We start from the raw sequence: 19,573 nt of genomic DNA, 5'->3' as shown, positions 1-19,573 counted from the left end.
CCGTTGGCAGCACCTTCTCCACCATGATTGAGGGGAGGCAACCTCGCCGAGGAAGAGAATGTTAGGAAACCATCAGCAAATATGCGATGACCATAATTGATCAATCACGGAAGATACAGGATTTAACATGAAAAACTTTTCTAAAGCAGTAGAGAAAAAATCACAGACGCTAGCAATCAAATATTTTCACTATATCAAGATAAAGTTACGACGTCACACGATGGCTTACAAAAAGTATATATATATAGTGAAACCCTAGAATCCAACCTGGCCCAAGCCTCTCGCCGACGGACCTCTACTTCGCTCCGTCAAGGTAATATTTATAGAGCACAAATAAATTTGGATTAAACTTAATATTGAAGTGGCAACGTCGTTACAGCTAATCCAATCTCGCTGCCTCCCGCACAATCTGCGGGTCCCATCTGGCCTGTGAGCTCCTTACGTCCTTTGGCACAAACACACGAGAAGTTTCATTTCGCAGCAATCACACGGAAGCGAGGAACATGCAGGTACTGGCGCCTCGGTAAGAATGTCAGGTAGTACACAAATTTATCTATTTTTTTTCATCAGTTATCTACATTTGGATCACATAACATGTGGGGGAAAGAATGCATCTGTGTAGTCCTTTTGGACAAAGAAAAAAAATCAGCTCTAGTTAAGGATTTTTTTCTTTTAGTGTACCATTGCGGTGTATGTAAGCAAATGTGTAATTTACAGCTACCAGTGAGTTTGATTTACAACCTTCAGGCCCCAACTGACGTCCTCGCAGTGCCACACGTATGGCACCATCTTGCCCAGATCAGCATTCTTCTTCGCCTTGCAGTCGTAGAAGGGAGCCTGATGGAAGCACGGCTCGATCGACATGGCGCGGCGGCACGGCGGGTCCGGCACAGCGTGGCTCTCCGACCTGAACATGACCCACGGCGTCTGGCCGGAGAGGCCCTGCGCGGCGTAGCCGAAGGTGGAGAAGCCGCTGGTGATGAGCACGTCGGTCATGCTGAGCAGGTAGATCTCGGCCATTGCTTTCATGTTGTGCTTCTTGTTCTTTGATCTCTGGTACTCCTCATGGCTTGGCTGGTATACTTCAACCTTGGTGCCATCGACCGTTGGGTGCTCACTGTACCTCTTCTGGATCTGATCACTGTACCAGGAGCTCAGAGAAGTTGTAAGAACGGCAATTGTCCGGTTATTCTTGGTCACAGGTGATGCTTCACCTGTCATACTGATTTCTGGCAGCAGTTTTTCATTCTGAGCACATGAAAGAATCTGTTCTAAAACATGTGGAAATCGTCCATTTTTTTGCAATATGCCCTCTTTCTCAAATATCCTGATCTGAATTCCCACGGTTTTATCAGCTTTGGCAAGGTAGGACCTGTAATATCTTGTAACTGAATACCATATGTTATTTGTCGGATGGAAAAGATAGCGTGCCAAGTGATGAAAAACAGCATCTTTCTCAGGAAATAGCCTGCTAAGCTCATCTTGGTAGCTTGGAATAAGAAAGAGTGATGGTATAAAGTACATGTCCGTTCTCATGATCAACCAAGGCACACCTTGCAGGAATTGTTGGTCATCTTCACAGAAGAAAAGCTTGTCATGGAATTCATAGTTGCCGTCAAGGTAGAGGAACACATAGGGAGGCCTGGAACCTGCCAGAGATCGATCTGTATTGCCACCAACAACCTTATTCCGCAGCATGTTTCCATAGCTCTCCGGGGTACTCTGAGTAAACTCACCATAGTTTAGAGGGAAATCTGAAGGCATTAACCACGAAGTTCCAGGGAAAGGTTCACAGAAAAGGTCATCAATCTCCTGATAACGGTCCAAAAGCAAAATCCGGTTTGTAAGGAGTGCATAAAGAAAAGCTGAAGCAATTTCAAGCATCCTATTCCCTAACCCAGCATGGATTGTCAAGAACAGATAGTTGCAATCTGTTGTCATGTTAATGTCCTGATGGGACCTCAGCTGCTTCACAGCTTGCTTGTAAGACTTAGTTCCTGGACCACACTTCTTCTGCAATGCTTCTTGTCTCCTTAACCTTTCTAAGAGGTATGAAGAAGGTATTCTTGTGGAATTCTTGTGATACCGTGCAAACTGATACCTGCTTTGGCAGGATACTTCATCAAATCCATCAAGCAGAAGACCACCCAGAAATTTGTCATAGCCAATGTATTGGGACGGGGTTAGATCATTAGGCAGATTGTCTTGTATATCTGGAGATAAGAGGTATGTTATTGCAATAGAACATTACAAGAAATGAATTGACAGATAAAGTTACTGTCCTCCTAACTACACTGACTGAAGCATGCAAGAAAGACTAGTTCATAACCACATTTGGAGGAATTAAAACATGCATTTAATCTGAAATAGCATGCAAGGAATGTTGTTCTCCCTTTCTTGAGAGAATGGAGTAAACATTTCCAGCCTACCACAAAAATTACTTGCAATGCATGTTCTTTTCCCCACAAAATTATCCTGCAAATAGCAAGAAATCATGCGGTCCATGTGGGGTCCATACTTCATAAAGCTGTCGTTCAGAAATTCAAAAGGTTGGATTAAGGGAAGATGAGAAGGAATGACGGAAGTAGTTCTTTGAAGTCCCATATTGTGGATTTATCTAAAACTAGCAACATGGACATGTTTCAGCAAGGTCTTGTCAGGCGCACTCTTCCTGTCTTCCAGGGTATTATGTCTATAGTAATGATAACTTAGTCATTTCTAGATCACATAATTTTACTTAATTATATGAATGAGGTGCATTTTTTATATTAAAGCAAGGTAGCATACCTGATTTAAGCTAAATTGCTGGTTTAGAATAACTATATATTTCTGGTATTCATGTACGGACCTAATACCATGCCACCTTATCTATGTTTAGACCAAAACAATAATTATGTGAGAGAAGTGTTACTAAAGGAAAATATCTTCTCTGAAATCTCGTTTAGCTATAATGAGAATCTGAACCGAACCAGCTTTATTCTTTCAAAGCTCGCCTCTTTGAGAAAGTGATGGCACACAAATTCCTCTTGGGCATCTAAGCGGAGCTGTGCAGGCATCATTAATCCTGTCTGAGAACAGTCCTAGATAGAAGAAGGGAAAACATGTGGAGAGCGATCTATCAGGAATTCCAGAAACATCAGGACATCAATGATGCTCCCTGAGGCCCTGACAAAGAACTCTATGCTTTCGGTCAAGAGATAAATCATTGTCTGATAAATTTCTGAAGTGTAGGCTTCATCCAACAGCGAAAGCCTTGTTTTTAGCTACAGCACGACATGTTCAAAGCACGAGCGGCTCGTGAAGTTCGAGAGGTGAAGACGACCGGCGAGCAAGTTGTGCGTGGCTGGCTGAACGGATCAGACACTGACAAGTGGACCCAAACCATCGCAGTTTGAGATCGCTCAACTCCTGGGCACAACAAATCTACCAATACAGCTACAGGATACGTCGCCGCGTCGTCGTCGGCGGTAAGAGAAAGCTACGGGGGGGGGGGGGGGGGGGCGCGAGCAGATGCATACACACCTCGATCGTCTCCCGCCGGGGGCTCGATTTCGAAGAGCCACTCCGGTGAGGAGCCGGCCTGCCACCGCTGCAGGATCAGGACGGCCGGGATGGCCATGAAGCACACGGCCAGCGCGGCGCGCACCGGCACCGTGGCGCGCCCGAACCTGCCCCGCGGCGGCGGCGGCTTCGCCTCCACCTCCGCCGCCGCCCTCTCCTTCCCAAACCCATGATACAGCGGCAGGCGCTCCTCGTCGCCATCCGCTCCGCCGCCGCCGCCGGCCCTCTCCATGTTGATTTGCGCTTCGTTTCTCTCGGTGGGAGGGTGGGCTTCGCTTAAGCTAAAGTGAGCAGTTGCAGTTGGGGACAGGAAGGGAGGTCAAACGAGCCGGGCCATCGTCTGCTCCGCCGCTGGGTTAGAACGACGTGTGTGTGTGCCTAAGAGTGGCTTGTGGGGCCCGACCACAATGCGCACCCCCCCAACTGGAGAATACTCGCAGCATTTTTTGACACCACGTGTTTTCTGATGGGTGAATCATACGGATGTGGATTTTTTGTTGCAGGTTGCACGAATAATACACGCGCACAAACTGCTCTGTGCATGAGCGATCCATAAGGTCACATCTACACGTATCCATGAATATGACCTCAGTAATAGGAGTACTAATCCCTCTCTATATTATACCACTTATATCTCATAATAAATTTATTTTTTGATTTATTTGTCAACACCATTCGTCATATTTAAAAATCTGTATAAAAACTTTAAAAAATAGTCACACATAAATGCTATTCATATTTTATTATACAGTAAGAATAAAAATATTAATCGTACAAAATTTAAAATAAGACAAATAGTCAAAACATTGTATAAAAACTAAAAAATAATCTTATTTTAGGATGGAGATGGTAGGAACATATATGTTTTACAATTAATTAACATCATAAGTAACGATATAAAGTTTTGTAGTATATAATGTTCTATAATATAGGTAATATAGGAGAGAGAGTATTACGTTTTCTAAACCTAATTAGCTTTCAAAAAATCAAACGTTTTTACGATGTACAGTACTCATGTACAGCGTTGAGAAGGGAAGAAAACGAACAGGAGTACCGCATAGATCGGTTCAGTTTTTTTTTTGTCGCACTGTAGTTCTTTGTCACCAGGCAAGAAAAGGAAAAGAAATCTGTTTTGTTTGATCTGGCAGACTGGCACCCATGCGTCTTATTCTGTCCCCACATGGACCATGGCCCACTAACCATTCGTACTTTAAAAAGCAGCGCACGGCGGCCGGACATGTCCGGATCATTTGCGGGCACTGTCAACAACCCAGTCTCATAGGGTGCATCGGGTTTATCAACTACTCGCTCCGACCAAAACGGGTACCATTAATATCCGTGCTCCCGTTAGTGTTACAGTACGTCTCATCCTGCTAAATGCTAATAGCAAGTTCAATAGCATAGCCAACTACTAACTCCAATTTATCTATAGTCAATCTAATAGTCAACTCATACAATGTTATCTACAAAACATCAATATATGGTCTCACATGTCATTCACATATTTTGTCTTAGAGTCCATGTGCAGCTGACGCTCACATCCCTTCTCTCTCATCTTATCTCTTTAAAATATATTTATATCTGGCATATAGCCTTCTTTTGTACCTGCTCTAAGGTAACATGTAAACTATTTGTGAAACAAATTCTAAATCAGAACTTCCAAAAATATGCATCCATCCTTTGGATATCCTTATGCTTATAAGTTGCTTAAATTTTTAACCCTCCCCCCCCCCCCCCCCCCTCGATCTTTTACTTGATTTTAGCCCGCTAATTCCGTATGTGATTGCTACCTGTTTGGTAGTTATGTTTCCCTTTTTTACCAAGAGAGGATCGGCTCCCTCCCATTTCCATTTATCAAAAATGGCGAACAGACTACGAGATTTTCTCCATCTCCTTTGTATCATCTTCTTAATTGCGTTCAATTAAAAAATATCGTATTTTAGAATATAGTGTGATATTGATATTAATTATATCGATTTTAGAATTTACAGTGTAACTATAGGTAATTAATAGTGTACAAATGATTTGGCTAGTTTTGGTGAAAAATATGGTGTCATAAATATAGCTAGCCAGTATGTTTAAACGACTACAACACCAGATGTCAGCCATACAGGATGAGTTAATGAAATTCTATAATATGTCCTGGTTGTCGCACCCGTGTGCTCAATCTCATCAACGCGGTTGTCGCCCATATCTAAGTGATATTAGTTGGTACGGGACAATATCAACTGATATAATTGATATATGGCATCACATCATGTGTTACATGTCATACTAACTCGATATTGTTCGTACCAGAGATCGACGCGGACGACGAAGCAGGCAAAGGAGAGCAGCACCGGGAGACCGGTGCAGGCGGCGAAGCAGGTAGATGGGATGGAGGCGGAGCACATACAGCGAAGCAGGCGGAGCGCATGCAGTCGGTTCACTAGTGGATCCCGTTGAGGTTGTTCGGTAGACTTTAGGTTAGTGTAAAATATAGCTATGGCTGATTGCAATAATTACACACTTTTTTAATCAAGGGGTATGCATTACTTTGTGTGGCTCGTGTTACGCTCGTATGATCTCGCTGTCGTACGACGGATCTTTTAAACATGACCAACTCCACTTCGGATTAGACAAAGCCTCCACAGCCAATACAAGCAGGAGAAGGCAAAAGGAGTCTTCTTTACACGATCGCTCCAAATCTCTTCTACTAACCTCCGATTCTCCCAGGAAGGTTCACGCCGCCTTCGGTCGCTTCTGCTTTCCAAGCTGTGACGCTCGTGCTACCCAGTACATAGGGTATCTCTCCCCAACGCCTCTTGGGAATCAAAGCGCCGCGCCGATTCAGAATTCACCGAGCCTAAAGGACGACCGGATCAAGCAGGACGGCGGTCGGCGGATGTGCGAACAACGTACCTTGCTTGTGTTCGAGCAGCCAGTCCGGCCACGAGGAGGACCGCCGCCGGTGGAGGAGGAGGACGGACGGGATCAGCGTCAGCGAGCAGAGCGCCAGCGCGGCGAGCACGGCGGCGCGCCGGAGCCTGCCCCGCCTCGCCTCATGCTCCGCGGCGCGCCCCGCCGGTGAGCTCGGTTGGAAATGGCCCTGCCGTGTCGTCATAATGCGCTTTGCATTTAGACATGTCGAATGTGCGACGCGTACACGTGGGCTGAACTGGGGCCAAGAGAATCGGTCAAGTAAATGATGCATGCTGCACGCTAACACGAATCGTGTCGGTTGGGTAACGCACTAACGCTAATGGAATTATGCGTGCATGGAGCATGCATGTGATGGTGAAGTTAGCGGCCATGCAAAGCGGATCAGGACAGGACAGGAGACAGGGCCGCTTCACTGAGAATTCTACGCCGTATCAACAAATTACACGAGCATACTGGAGAGCTAGCTAAACAGTTTAACACCCTTATGCACATCCTCGCAATGCCGGATATGAGGCACCAGAGCTCCAATGTCACTCCCTTCCGCCGCCCCGCACACCCGCCGCGGCAGCGCCTGCAGGCACGGCTCGACGGTCTCCGACCGGACGCACGACGGCTCGGCGCGCGCCGCCGGCGACGGCGGCCGCAGCAGCACCCACGGGCGTGCCCCGGCCAGCCCGTGCGCGACGTACCCGAACGTCGACACGGCGCTCGTCACGACGCGGTCGCAGAAGCTCAGCAGGTATATCTCGGCCAGCGCCCGCTGGTTGTGGCCGCGCGCCTCCGTGTGCTGCTCCCGCTCGTGGCTCGGCTGGTGCACCGCGACGTGCTCCCCTGTCTCCGTCGGGCTCGCGTGGTACGCGCCGCGGATGCGGTCGTAGTAGTCCGGGAACAGCGACGTCACCAGTACGGAGGTCAGCTTCGAGCTACCGCCCGGCGACGAGCCGTTCGCCGCGGCGACCGTCGACCGCGCAAGCTTGGGCAGCAAGCCCTCCTGCTCCGAGCACCGGATGATCTGCCCGTACATGTTGTCGAACGGTATGGGCATCTCCGGGAACACGCGCACCTGGAGGCCGACACGCTCGTCGGCGCTGGCAAGGTAGGCCTCGTAGAACCTGTGCACGATGCCCCACACGTCGTTCGACGGGTGGAAGAGATACCGCGCGAGGTGGTGGAACACGGCCTCCTTCTCCGGGAACAGCCGCTCGAGCTCGCGCTCATAGGCCGGCATGAGGAAGAACATGGCGGCGAAGTAGACGTCGGACTTGACAACCATCCAGTTGAACTTGGCGAGCACTTGCTGGTCGTCATCGCAGAACGCGGCATCGGTGAACGACTGGATGAGATCAAGGAACACGTACGCGGGCAGGTTCTTCTCCGCGGTGGAGTTGCTTATCTTGCCGGCCTGCCGCATGTTCATGTAGCTCGTCGGCGACCACATGGTGAACACGCGGTCGAAGTCGGTGATCGGGAAGTCGACGGGCAACGTCCACGAGCTGCCGGCGAAGGGCTCGCAGAAGAGGCCGTCGAACTCCGGCGGCGCGTGCACGAGCAGGACGCGGTCGGTGAGGAGCGCGTAGAGGAAGGTGGAGGCGAGCGCGAGCATGCGGTTGCCAAGGCCGTTGAACGGCGTCCACACGACGTACTGGCACTCGGAGCCCGCGGTGTTGCGCCCGGAGCGCAGGTGCTCGACGGCGTCCTGGAAGAGGGCGGAACCGGGGCCGCACCGCCTGTGCCGGGCCTCGTACCGCCGGAGGCGCTCCACGAGGTAGGTGGATGGGCGGAACGGTGACCGGCGGCGGTAGAGGGACGACGCGTACCGTGAACGGCAGGAGTGATCATCGAAGGCCGGAGACAGAAGCCCGCCGAGGAGACGATCGTGCTCGTGATCGTGCCGTGTCGACGCCGTGACGTTGTCTTCCTGTGCTTCCGGGGCGGGCGGTGCTGCGGCAACTGCACGATGCAGATGAACTAAATTATGCACAGAAAACTTAGTACTCCGTACTATCAACTAGTACAACATTCGGTTCGAATGTTCATAATAGATAAAGTCAATAATATTTCGTATATATTTGATCGTTTGTCTTATTAAAAAATATATAGCATAATTTATTTTATGTAACTATTATAGTTTATTTTGTAGTTGTTTGATTTATTTTATTTATTTCTTATTTGCATAAAAATATTAGATAACAATATGATTAAGCGTGCATCAAGAAGTTAATAACAACATAGGAGTATCTATTAAGAATTCACTCTTGCTATTGATCAAACATTTGATTTTTCTTCTTCGGTCAAACATGCGCCCAATACATAGGGGGCTAGGGGAAGTACGTGTATAGATTTTTTGACTTACGTATATACTTTTAGATTATCATCCCACAGTGATCGGATTTAATTGATGGAATTAAAATTTTTAAACATTTGATTATTAGACGGACCCTTAAGAATTTGAGTATATCAATATTGGTAGGATACTATGGTAAACATATCACATACCCATTTGACAGTTTTAAAAAATATAAAAGGTGTACCACTTAACAGTGAACACTCTATATGGTCCATGTATGATCCACAGTTACATCACTAGCTCGTGCAAATGAGTAGTGTAGCCCCGTTTAGGCCTTGTTAATTTTAGTTCAAAATTGTGGCCCACGGAGAATGTGCTGAAATCCCAGCCTGGCAAATCAGGCCTGAAATTATTTTCTTTTAAGTTTTTCCTTAAGTGCGTACCAGAAGACTGGTGGTTTATTCGGGCCGACATGCTGAGGCTATGAAGTGATCGTATATTCATATTAGCATATTACTCATGCGTTGCAACGAGATCTTATTAAAAATATTATTAACATGTTATTAAATTAGAGTTAGTAAAATAATTTGATATATATATGTCTAAGTTATTTTTTCTTTCAAAAAATATGAGGGAGTTGGTGGTTAGCCACCACCACTGCTCCCTTTTATAATAGTAGATGGTTATGGTTTTCTACCGCCGAATGATATGTCCGTTGGTAAATTTAAAATTGCCCTTAGAAAATACGGCACCCGTATTTTAATACATCACACCATTAAATTCTTGTCATACATTTGATCATTCATTTTGTTTAAAAATGTAAGTAATTATCATTTGTTTTATTGTAAATGGACTTATTACTAAATATATTTCAATTATAACTTACATTTCATATATCTACACAAATTTATTGAATAAAATAAATGTAAAATATGTGCTAAAAAGTTAATAGTGTCATCTATAACACATATATACGTAGAATACAGTGGTGTATATTATTCAGTAAATTCTAGGTCTAACATCAATCTACACATCGTGAAACAAAATAATATAGCCATATCAAAATTCTCGCGTGTAGGTTGAGATTGTCTTAGAAGGGAAATATTACGGTGTACAACTGTACATCGATGTACCAAATCGTTATCATAAATTTTACCAGTATATATGAAGTTTTTGTACTAAAAAACATGCCAACCTATAGCTACCTCTCTTTAAATATGGTAAAAAAATCTTATATTTGAAAATGAGGTCTTAAACCAACATATTCAAATCTATGCAGTATTGCTCACTAATATACAGGTCCAATATAACGTGGAGCTCATACGTTATTGAACAGTACCGCAGAGGATCACCTTCCTAAACTGACATGTCTTCACCTGCCGTTTATAAGTGGAAGTAAAATTAACTTTCTTTTTTAATAGCAGTAAAGGTTCTTCTATTAGAGCAATTTTATCATCCTTGAGGAGATAACACTATTTTCTATATAAAATTTAGGTATCAAGAGGTACTAAATTTTACATATAAAAAATATTTATAGCTAAATTTTACATAGAAAACAGTGGTATCTCCTGGTACCTTTTCAAGAGTGGAAAAAATGTTCCTTATATTAACCCTTGAACCAACGGCCTGACGTGCGGTATGTGGTACCGCAAGAGAAGTCTCAAAGAAATTAAGGGGAACATCTCACGTGATACTCGCATTGCATGCCTCGTAGTTTTCATGTCCATTGTTACGAGATTACGGTATATCAACTGGTTGTAGATCTTCTTAACAATGTGAAATTATGATGGCTCGGAACGAATTTGAAGTGTGCTTCGCTGACATTTAATCACGAACAGTGGTGGAGGCAAAAATTATTTAAAACCTGGGTTGTGGACAAATATACCTATAATCAAATATATAATCGATACTCTTAATTACTTAAGCAACAATATTTTACATCATATAATTGCTAATCCTCCTATAGTTTGACGCTGGAAAGCCCGAGCAGCCGCCCTGGCTGCCCGGGAGGTGGATCCGCTGACAGGCCCGTCTATGGCCATGAGCGAACGGAGTGACCGCTCAGGGCCTCCTAAATTGAAGGGCCACCAAAATCTACGATAAGTGTCTAGTTAGTTTTATTTTTTTACTTTTATTATGCTTATAAACCAAAATGTAAAATTTTAACCCTAAGAACATGTGTATAAAAATTTGGGTCTTTTTGGCTGCGTTCGAACTGGAGGGCTGCAAAAGCTAAATAGCAACACGGAAAACGAAAAACGTAATTAGCACATGATTAATTAAGTATTACTTATTAAAAATTGGAAAAATAGAATTATTTGATTTTTTAGAACAATTTCTATATAGAAATTTTTTGCACGAAATATATCATTTAGTAGTTTGAAAAGCGTGCTAACAAGTTTAGTCTAACTTGCCAAATCGAACGCAGCCTTTATCGTAGTTTATTTTTCAGCCTTTGTTTTTAAATCGTTGAAAACATGTATACAAAACTTTTATTCAAAAATTATTTTTTATTTATAATTATGTTGCCAAACGATAAGGACACAGATTTCTAAGATTTTGCCTACACCGGTTAGCGATAACCGAAACACGATTGCTCTGACGTTTGTCTATACCATCGTGTCGCTACGTATCTCACATTCATTTGTATTTTAGAGTCCCCATTTGCATTTCGCTCAAGGGCCTCTAATTCTTGGAGACGGCCCGCCCACGATCGCGAACTGCATAAACGCATCCACCGGAAAGAAGAAAAAGAAATAGCGAACCCCGTGAATGCATGCTAGTACCACGCTGTTGGATGGAATGAAGGTTTACCTGCAGCCTTCGGTGGGAATCCCGTGGTCGGCGTCGACGTCGGCAAGGTGAACGACGACACCAAGCTTCCCGTGCCGCCGCCAGACACCAGAACAAGCAACGTCAAGGTGGCGACGAACCCAACAACGGCCACCTCCGCCGCCGCGCGCCACCCCCACCGCACCGTCTTCTCGCTGCCGCCTACCGCGACGGTGCCGCCGAACTCCCCGCCGTTCACCACGGCGCGCGCTCCAGCTCGCGGCGTGCGCGCCGGCGCCACCCTGTTCACGTCCATTGGCACCCTTTCGTGGAAGCGCACGCCTCTCTCTCTCTCTCTCCGGTCTCCCTGCCCCGGCGCCTCTTGACCTGAACGTATATACCACCACATAATGATCGCCGGCCTTCGCATTCAAAATTATAACATCACATTCTTATCATCCCCTTTGTTTATGCACTTCTTCCAGACGCTTACGAAATCGCTGGCTAGCTGTGCGAAGCTACGTACGTACTGGCAGTCAACGGCTCTGGACGATATTACAACACGCAGAAGCAGCAAAACCACCAGCAGTATGTCCAACAGCGTGGGCGGCTTCGAACGAACTGTTGCCGCATTGCAACTGGTGCCGGTTGCTTCTACGGCTGCATGCGTGACCCTCTCGTCGCCTCCGCTCCCGGACCGAGGCATGTGAGAGCGACATGAACGCACACACGTATATACAATCACGTATGTGTCTAGCTATCTGGTGCACGTGGACGTTCGCGCTGTCAATATGCCATTCGAAAGTCGCAGCTATGAGAGATGCCCATGGTATATATGGAGCCCTGGGCCGGGGCACCGGGAAACAGTTTTAGCACGGTGAACATGTCCACCCGTGTGCTTGTATACTATATAATTAGTTATTAAAAATATAAAAAAATTAACAAAGTAGATTAATATGAGTTATATCACTTCACAAACATATAAGTTTAAATTCACTTCTAAGGGTTGTAGAGAAAACTAAAAAACTGCTCCCCGGGACACTTGGCGTTTCCGTTGGGTTTGTTGGTGGCTTGATTGGCGTGTGCATGGCGTCGGCCGTCGGCGCGGCGGAGGGAACGACGGCCGGGTAGGTGGCTGATGGAACAGAGCGCATCATCAAAGCATCAACGCCCACGGCAACGGAATCTCCAACTTAATCAATTGATCAGTGTGTGCAAATTGCGTACAACTGGACGTTTCTCAACAATCATCGTTCTGAGATAGGCAACCGGAGTAGCAGTCATCCGTGTGGTAGGTAATGGGGACAGTTTGGTCGAACTGAAAAGGGATTCGGATCTGTTTGCGTGTGTGTATATATATCTGAATTGTTTTATGAAGAAAGAATTTGAATACAGATACATGATATATTTGTGCAATTTTCATGTGTACACGAGTCCAAACGAATGTAACGAATCTCCCAAAGGCCTAGTCAATCCACGGGACATGACTTGATGTACGCCAATTTCAGTCGGAACGTGAAATCGAAGAAGTCGACGCTGCTCAGAAAAAAACTAGCTATCGAACAACTTGAGACCGAATCCAACGTCCTCGCAGTGCCGGACGTACGGCTTGACGGCGGCCACGTCGACGTCCCTCTTGGCCCTGCACCCGAGGATCGGCGGCGAGTGCAGGCACGGCTCCACCGACGTCGACCGGACGCACGCCACCTCCGACCTCTCCTTGTTCCAGTCCGGCCGGAGCAGGATCCACGGCTTAACGCCGGCGAAGCTGTAGGCCACGTACCCGAACGTGGACCAGGCGCTCATGGCGATCTTGTCGCAGTAGCTGAGCAGATAGATCTCGGCCAGCGCCTTCTGGTTGTGCTCGTTGGACGTGTACTGCTGCTGCTCCTCGTGGCTCGGCTGGTACACCGCGACGATCTCGCCGGTCTTGGTTGGATTCTCGTAGTACATCCCACGGATCTTCTCGTAATATCCGGAGTACAGTGAGGCAATCAGTACGGCCTTCACCTTCCCCGCATCGGTGGTTGTGTTCGTTGGCTCTGCACTACCCAGCTCCGGCAACAGCCGCTGCTCCCTGATGCATCTCATCAACTGATCATACATGTTCTCGAATTTTATCGGCTTCTCCGGGAAGATCCGAATCTGAAACCCGATTTTCTCGTCGACTCTGGCAAGGTACGCTTCGTAGTATCTGCTCACGATTCCCCAGACTTTGTTCGTCGGATGGAACAGGTACCTTCCAAGATGATGGAACACTGACTCTTTCTTGGGGAACATCTTCTCGAGCTCCTTCTCGTACATCGGCGTCATGAACAACGCCGGCGCGAAGTAGCTGTCAGACTTGAGTATCATCCAGTTAAACTTGTTGAGGACCAGCTGGTCCTCGTCGCAGAACACGTTGTCGGACAGCTTCAGCTGGAACTGCTCGACGTGGAGGTAGACGTACGGCGGCAGCGACGACGCCTGCACGGCGCCGGGGTCGTCGTTGCGGACGACGCTGTTCTTGAGCATGTTCACGTAGCTCTCCGGCGCGCCGATGTGCAGGCTCTGGGGGTTGTTGTGGGGGAAGTCGCCGGGGAGCACCCAGGAGCTCCCCGGGAACGGCTCGCAGAAGAGGCCCTCCTGCTCCGGCGCGACGTGCATGAGGAGCACCCGGTCGGAGAGGAGGGCGTAGAGGAAGGTGGAGGCGATGGTGAGCATGCGGTTGCCGAGGCCATTGCAGGGGAACCACACGACGTACTTGCACTCGGCACCGTCGACGTTGCGCCCTGCCCTGAGCTGCTCGATGGCCTTCCTGTAGCGCTTGGTGCCGGGGCCGCACTTCTTGTGGTAGGCCTCGTACTTCCTCAGCTTCTTCACCAGGTAAGGAGACGGAGGGAAAGGCGACTTCTTCCGGTAGAGAGACGATTTGTATCTGCTCTGACAGGAGGATTCTTCGAATGCAGCAGAAAGTAGTCCTCCCAGAAGCCTGTCCTGGGACAGAGATGTGGTTGCAGTGGGCCGTGCAGTGACGTTTTTCGGGGCTTCAGTTTCTGCAGGGAAATGGGAATTGAGCATTTTTGCAGAAGAAAATTGCAGTATCACAAAGCAATTGCAGGCAGAGATTTAGTTCAGCAACATAGTATAGTAATAGTATCATTTTATCAAAATAAACATCTCTTTGTATAACATTTTCTTCTCTCGTTGAGAAAACATGCTCCCCATATAGCAACAAAATTTTACTTTGTTGAAGATTTGTCATGACTCAACCGAGAAACCAGCGTTATTGCTACTATCAACGTGCTCAGAAGAACTTATCTGTCTAGGGCCACCTCGGCTGTTTACTTTCACGAGGGTATGATGCCTCAGAATTTTGTCCGCTAAAGCCATGGACCACCCAAGTAAAAAAACAGGAGGACCATCGTTAAAACAAACAAAGAAAGAAAGCTAGGGCCTTTTGGGACGCCATTCTGCAGGGGCAGGGTATGCAGTAAAAGCCACCGACACAAACAGAAGCTACCTCTTCGGAAGAAACAGTGATGAGGTAGGACAAGATCCGCAAAAGGATGCACATGCGCTTGTGCGATGGCACCAGGACAGCATCGCCGAACCAGAGCTGACTGTTCATCAAGCACAATGCAGGATAGAATCTCATTTCTGGCCCGTGCATGCATACCAAAAGCTTGCTCATGCCGTGGATCAGCGATCGGGTTTGCAAACTTGTACCGCCTAAATCAAGCCAGAATGCAAGATCTATGTCTAGTTTATACATAATTTTTCAGTGATCTAGGAGTAAGTAACATGCGACGTGCTTGCGGCTATCGTCGTAATGCCGGTGTACTGACACGACGCTATATATCCTCGTATGCGGTGATCACCTGACGAAATGACAATTTTCACTTTACCACCCCCATCCGTTGCAGAAATGGCAATTGCTTACGGAAACAGCTGCTTGTTCATAGGCCGAATTCAGCAGAGAGCGGCGGGGGACAAAAATTCCCTTTGCACGGTGCACGCCAGCGGTCAACGAGTGAGCCTCGTTGCCTTACGTTGGACGCGATCTTCAGGATTCACAAGCGCAAACGGCGAGACGAAAAAAATAGGGAGAGAGAGGGGGAAAAAAAACGAGGCTTACTTTGTTTCGTTGTTACGCCGCCGGGGACGACATGGCGGCCGCCGACGCTGGGGGCGGAGGTAGCGGAGGAGGACGAGGTGGGGAACGAGCCCCATCGGCCGCCGAAGACGAACACCAGGATGGGCAGGGTGATGAGGAAGCCGACCAGCACCATCTGCGGCCGGACGGCGCCGCGCCACTCGGCGGCGGCGGCCCTCTTCTTGTCCTCGTCGGCGTCGACGCCCGGAGCCCGCGGACTCCGCGTCCGCTTCACGTCCATCTCCTCGTCGGCGTCGGCGTCGGCTTGCTTGCTCTGCTTCTCAATTAAGCACTCGTGTTTGATCCCAAAATCATCCGTGGTAGGTGCCGTGCGCTTGCTGCTCGCTCGCTTATGCCGGCTTCTCTCCTCCCACTCCTCGGAGGCGAGCGGGTCAAAGCGTTGGAGGCTACGGGTGGGGCTTGAAATGGAAGGAGCTCTCGACGACGACGTGTGCCCGATGCACAGCACAGGGCGGGCTGCTGCCTGCCTCTCCCCCTCCCTAGTTGGCCTCTGCAACGTGCACTAATTTATGTACACCAGCGTCATTGTTTTCTTCGCGCGCGCGGGAGTGGTTTAGCGTTTTCTCTGAGAGGAGTTGATCAGGTCCTTGGCGGAGTGCGTTCTAATTGATAGGACCGAGAACATCATTTCTTCCCTATTTTTGTTCTTCTGTTCACAGTTCACAGTTCTCCGGCCCTCGATTTTCGAATTATGAATTTTACTATTCTCTCGCTCGGTTGCGTCAACCCTAACAAGTAACGAGTAGGTTAATGCAAGTGGCATGCCTCGGCCGGCTTGTTGCAAGATATTATTTTTGATTCGGTTTTCAGACGAATAATTGTTTCAGTCAACGGGCCCTAGCCAATCAAGCCCTAATAAAGTACTTTCTCATCACATGATACTTATCTGGCGAACCAAATTTTGTAGTTTTCCCATTTATGCTACTATTTTTTCGCAGAGATGGATCGATCACTGCACGTACTGCTCGATAGAACAGCAGTCGATTAACTCGGGCCGCCAATTCAGATCGATAAGACCACATGTGGTGTTCAGGCTTCAGGGTTCCATCGGTGCCCACATGGTTTTAGTGGTTATCTTGCCAGTTCTTTCTCTCGTGGGGAAGATGAATTGATTGGAAATAAGAAGACTTCCAAAAGTCATGTGATTTGATTCTTCCACAAACGGTACATCGGTTTCATAGGTGTCAGACTTCGGGATCACTAATATTACTAAAGCCTCATTTAGATATCGGTTGGTGGATTGATAATGGAACAAGTACACACACCTTGGAATCATTCAACGCCAGAAAAATAGATTGGCCGAATTGACCCTACATGTTGTGGTAGTTAGGAACCTGATATTATCTGATCCACCGTTGCTGCCGTGCTGAATGGCTGATGGTTGCACTTCCAACTCAACTAGTTAGGGTTAATCATGTAATTTCCGCTGTGATGAGGTTTGGTGCCATGCCTTCTGTCCAAAGGTCTTATGCACCCATCTCGCCAGTGCAATGGAAGTGCGCAGGCTGCCTCCCAGAAGCATTTTCTTTTTCTGCATAAACTGGGAATTTCAGAGCCTTCCGCCATGTGTCTTGTCTAGAAATTTAATACGTGGGCATGTGGCGTTCTGTAAAACTTTCTGGTCTTCTACTCTCAGTCTCGTTAGCAAAATCGGCAAATAGACCATACAGACTATGAATCTATGATGCTTTTGCCCTAGAAGCAAAGGGCATGTTTAGATCCATTCAGAATAGTAAATAACAAAAGTTTTGGCATTGTATTTTTTTGTAACTTAGTGTATAGAGGCATGTAAAAGTTGTCATTTTTTGGGTAAAAGTGAGAGGTGGTCCGTATCCCTATACGCTTTTGACGAAATTTGCTACTCTAGACTGCCAAATACCAAATGCAAAGTTGTCATTTTCTTACCCTAGTGTTTAGATCCATTTTGCTAAAAAGTGCTCCAAAATAGCAAAACATGGCCAAAGTTAGCAAAACATCAACGGAAAAACCAAAGTGACAAAACTAGAAGAATTTCCGGACGTACAAAAACCAGTGCAAATTAAGTGGTACGGGCTTTATCTACTAGTGTTGCCACTTTCCGTGGTATAACTGCAAGACATGTAGATGCATAGGACAAGTAACTAAATAAAACAAATAATTAATTGGAAATACAATTCAATAATGTCAAATAAAACAAACTACTCCTTCCGTCTCATAATGTAAGATGTTTGACCTTTTTTTTGTTGTAATGTTTGACCATTTGTCTTATTCAAAAAACTATGAAAATATCATTTATTTTCTTTGTGACTTACTTTATTATAAAAGAACTTTAAAAACGACTTATTATTTTTTATATTTATACTAAATTTTTAAATAAGACAAATGATCAAATATTACAATAAAAAAGTTATATATTTTATATTATAAAACGGAGGCAGTAGATAGCATCTATTACCAGAAGCATCCAGTTTTTATTAACGAGCAGAACTCCATCAAGAAAACACGACTCAACTGCACGAACTGGCAACGCAAGGATCAATGTGGGCCGTCGAATGGCACATCACGCCGCCCCTTCCTTTCATAAGTACTATACTAGCACCGTGTTACGCAAACAGCAGAGGTCACGGTCAAGCAGGAGCGTATTCATTACGGACTTTCATAAGTAGCACAACCTTTTCCCTGTGAATCCAACCACAATTCACCGTGTATTAGGAAGGCGTGTGCTCGCCTTTTCATCGCCGTCGTCGGTGTGTGTCACCGAGCAGGCTGATCGACTTTACATGATTGCGAGCACGCGCTGCACGTTTGCCTGGATCGGTCCGTCCAGCCGCACCACTCATCCAGGACGGGAGTCACGCCCATCCCGAGAAAGAACTCGTAAACCTGGCCCGGTTCGTTCTACTGCTCGTCCATGAGCGGCACGACGTGGCCGCATCATATAATATCACCGTCCACATGGCTTGTCCGCTTGTCGATTGAGCGGTCTCCGATTTGAATCAGAGTGGCCAGGTCAAAGAGATCCAGAAAGATTGGCCTCGTTTCGTCGCCTCGTCGGCGTCGGGGTCCACGATTGCGAGCCCGCGACGAGAAAACCGCTCGCGCACGCGCCGCGGCGGCCTCGTTGCGGGGAAGGAGTGGCGGAGCTCGCGCGAACGTGTACTTCGACACGGGACGGCACCGCCACTCAGCGCTTTCTTTCGTACGCCCAAAACCGCGGATTTGCTCGGTTACGATTACACGGCCCACCAAAACACTACTCCCAGTTATGAACTCATGTGAAACATAATGGAAGGCCCAGTAGACGTTCCCGCGGCCACTCATATGCATTAATGCATATACAAACTTTGTCATATAAACTCTCTCTCCATATATATATATATACAGACTTTATACACATACAGCCTTTTAGTGTAATCTTTATAGATGCATACTTTCAAGGTGATATTTTCCATATAGATTTTTTTTACTATATACTTTACCTGTTATAAATTTGCTTTCTATGTTTAAATATTTTCTATATATAAAGATATAATTTTATACATATACTTTCTCTCTCTATATATATATATTCTAGTATATAGATTTGTTCGGGTGGGTTAATAGGAGCACGGCGGTCGCCGATTATACCCACCACGTCCTTTGAACCGTGTTTGGGCTGTTTACTGGGCCCGGGAGTTGACTGGGGTTGGGCCACACCAGCTATGGCTGGCCTGTTCGCCTCTCTTCCTACCTGCTTCCTTCAAGTGTTCGCTCTTTTCCGTTTGTGTTCTTGACACTTGACAGGAATACTACTTGCTTGCAGTGTATCTACGCTTTCAATCTCTCATCGAATCCATCACCGTTTCGTAGCAATTATGAACGCGTCATACATTACATAAAAACCCAACAAATCAAGC

At 46.7% G+C, this 19,573-nt stretch overlaps 2 protein-coding genes across 2 annotated transcripts; both read right to left on the bottom strand.

Moving 5' to 3' along the window:
* Positions 1–228: 228 nt before the first annotated feature.
* On the bottom strand, positions 229–11,858 carry LOC102712148. The gene is made up of 3 exons (XM_040520650.1): positions 11,585–11,858; positions 6,964–8,433; positions 229–2,213 (listed from the first exon to the last, which is right to left on the bottom strand). Exons 1-3 carry the CDS (start codon positions 11,856–11,858, stop codon positions 718–720), a joined length of 3,240 nt encoding a protein of 1,079 aa, XP_040376584.1. The 3' UTR covers positions 229–717.
* Positions 11,859–12,893: 1,035 nt separating this feature from the next.
* On the bottom strand, positions 12,894–16,183 carry LOC102721426 (galactoside 2-alpha-L-fucosyltransferase-like). The gene is made up of 2 exons (XM_040520991.1): positions 15,660–16,183; positions 12,894–14,577 (listed from the first exon to the last, which is right to left on the bottom strand). The coding sequence occupies exons 1-2, from the start codon at positions 15,916–15,918 to the stop codon at positions 13,094–13,096; spliced, it is 1,743 nt and encodes a 580-aa protein (XP_040376925.1). The 5' UTR covers positions 15,919–16,183; the 3' UTR covers positions 12,894–13,093.
* Positions 16,184–19,573: the final 3,390 nt, after the last annotated feature.

The sequence above is a fragment of the Oryza brachyantha genome, chromosome 2 (assembly GCF_000231095.2).
Source record: "Oryza brachyantha chromosome 2, ObraRS2, whole genome shotgun sequence".
In the NCBI taxonomy this organism is placed as follows: Eukaryota; Viridiplantae; Streptophyta; class Magnoliopsida; order Poales; family Poaceae; genus Oryza; species Oryza brachyantha.
Note: the sequence above shows the minus strand (reverse complement) of the source record. Positions and strands in the feature narration are given on the sequence as shown.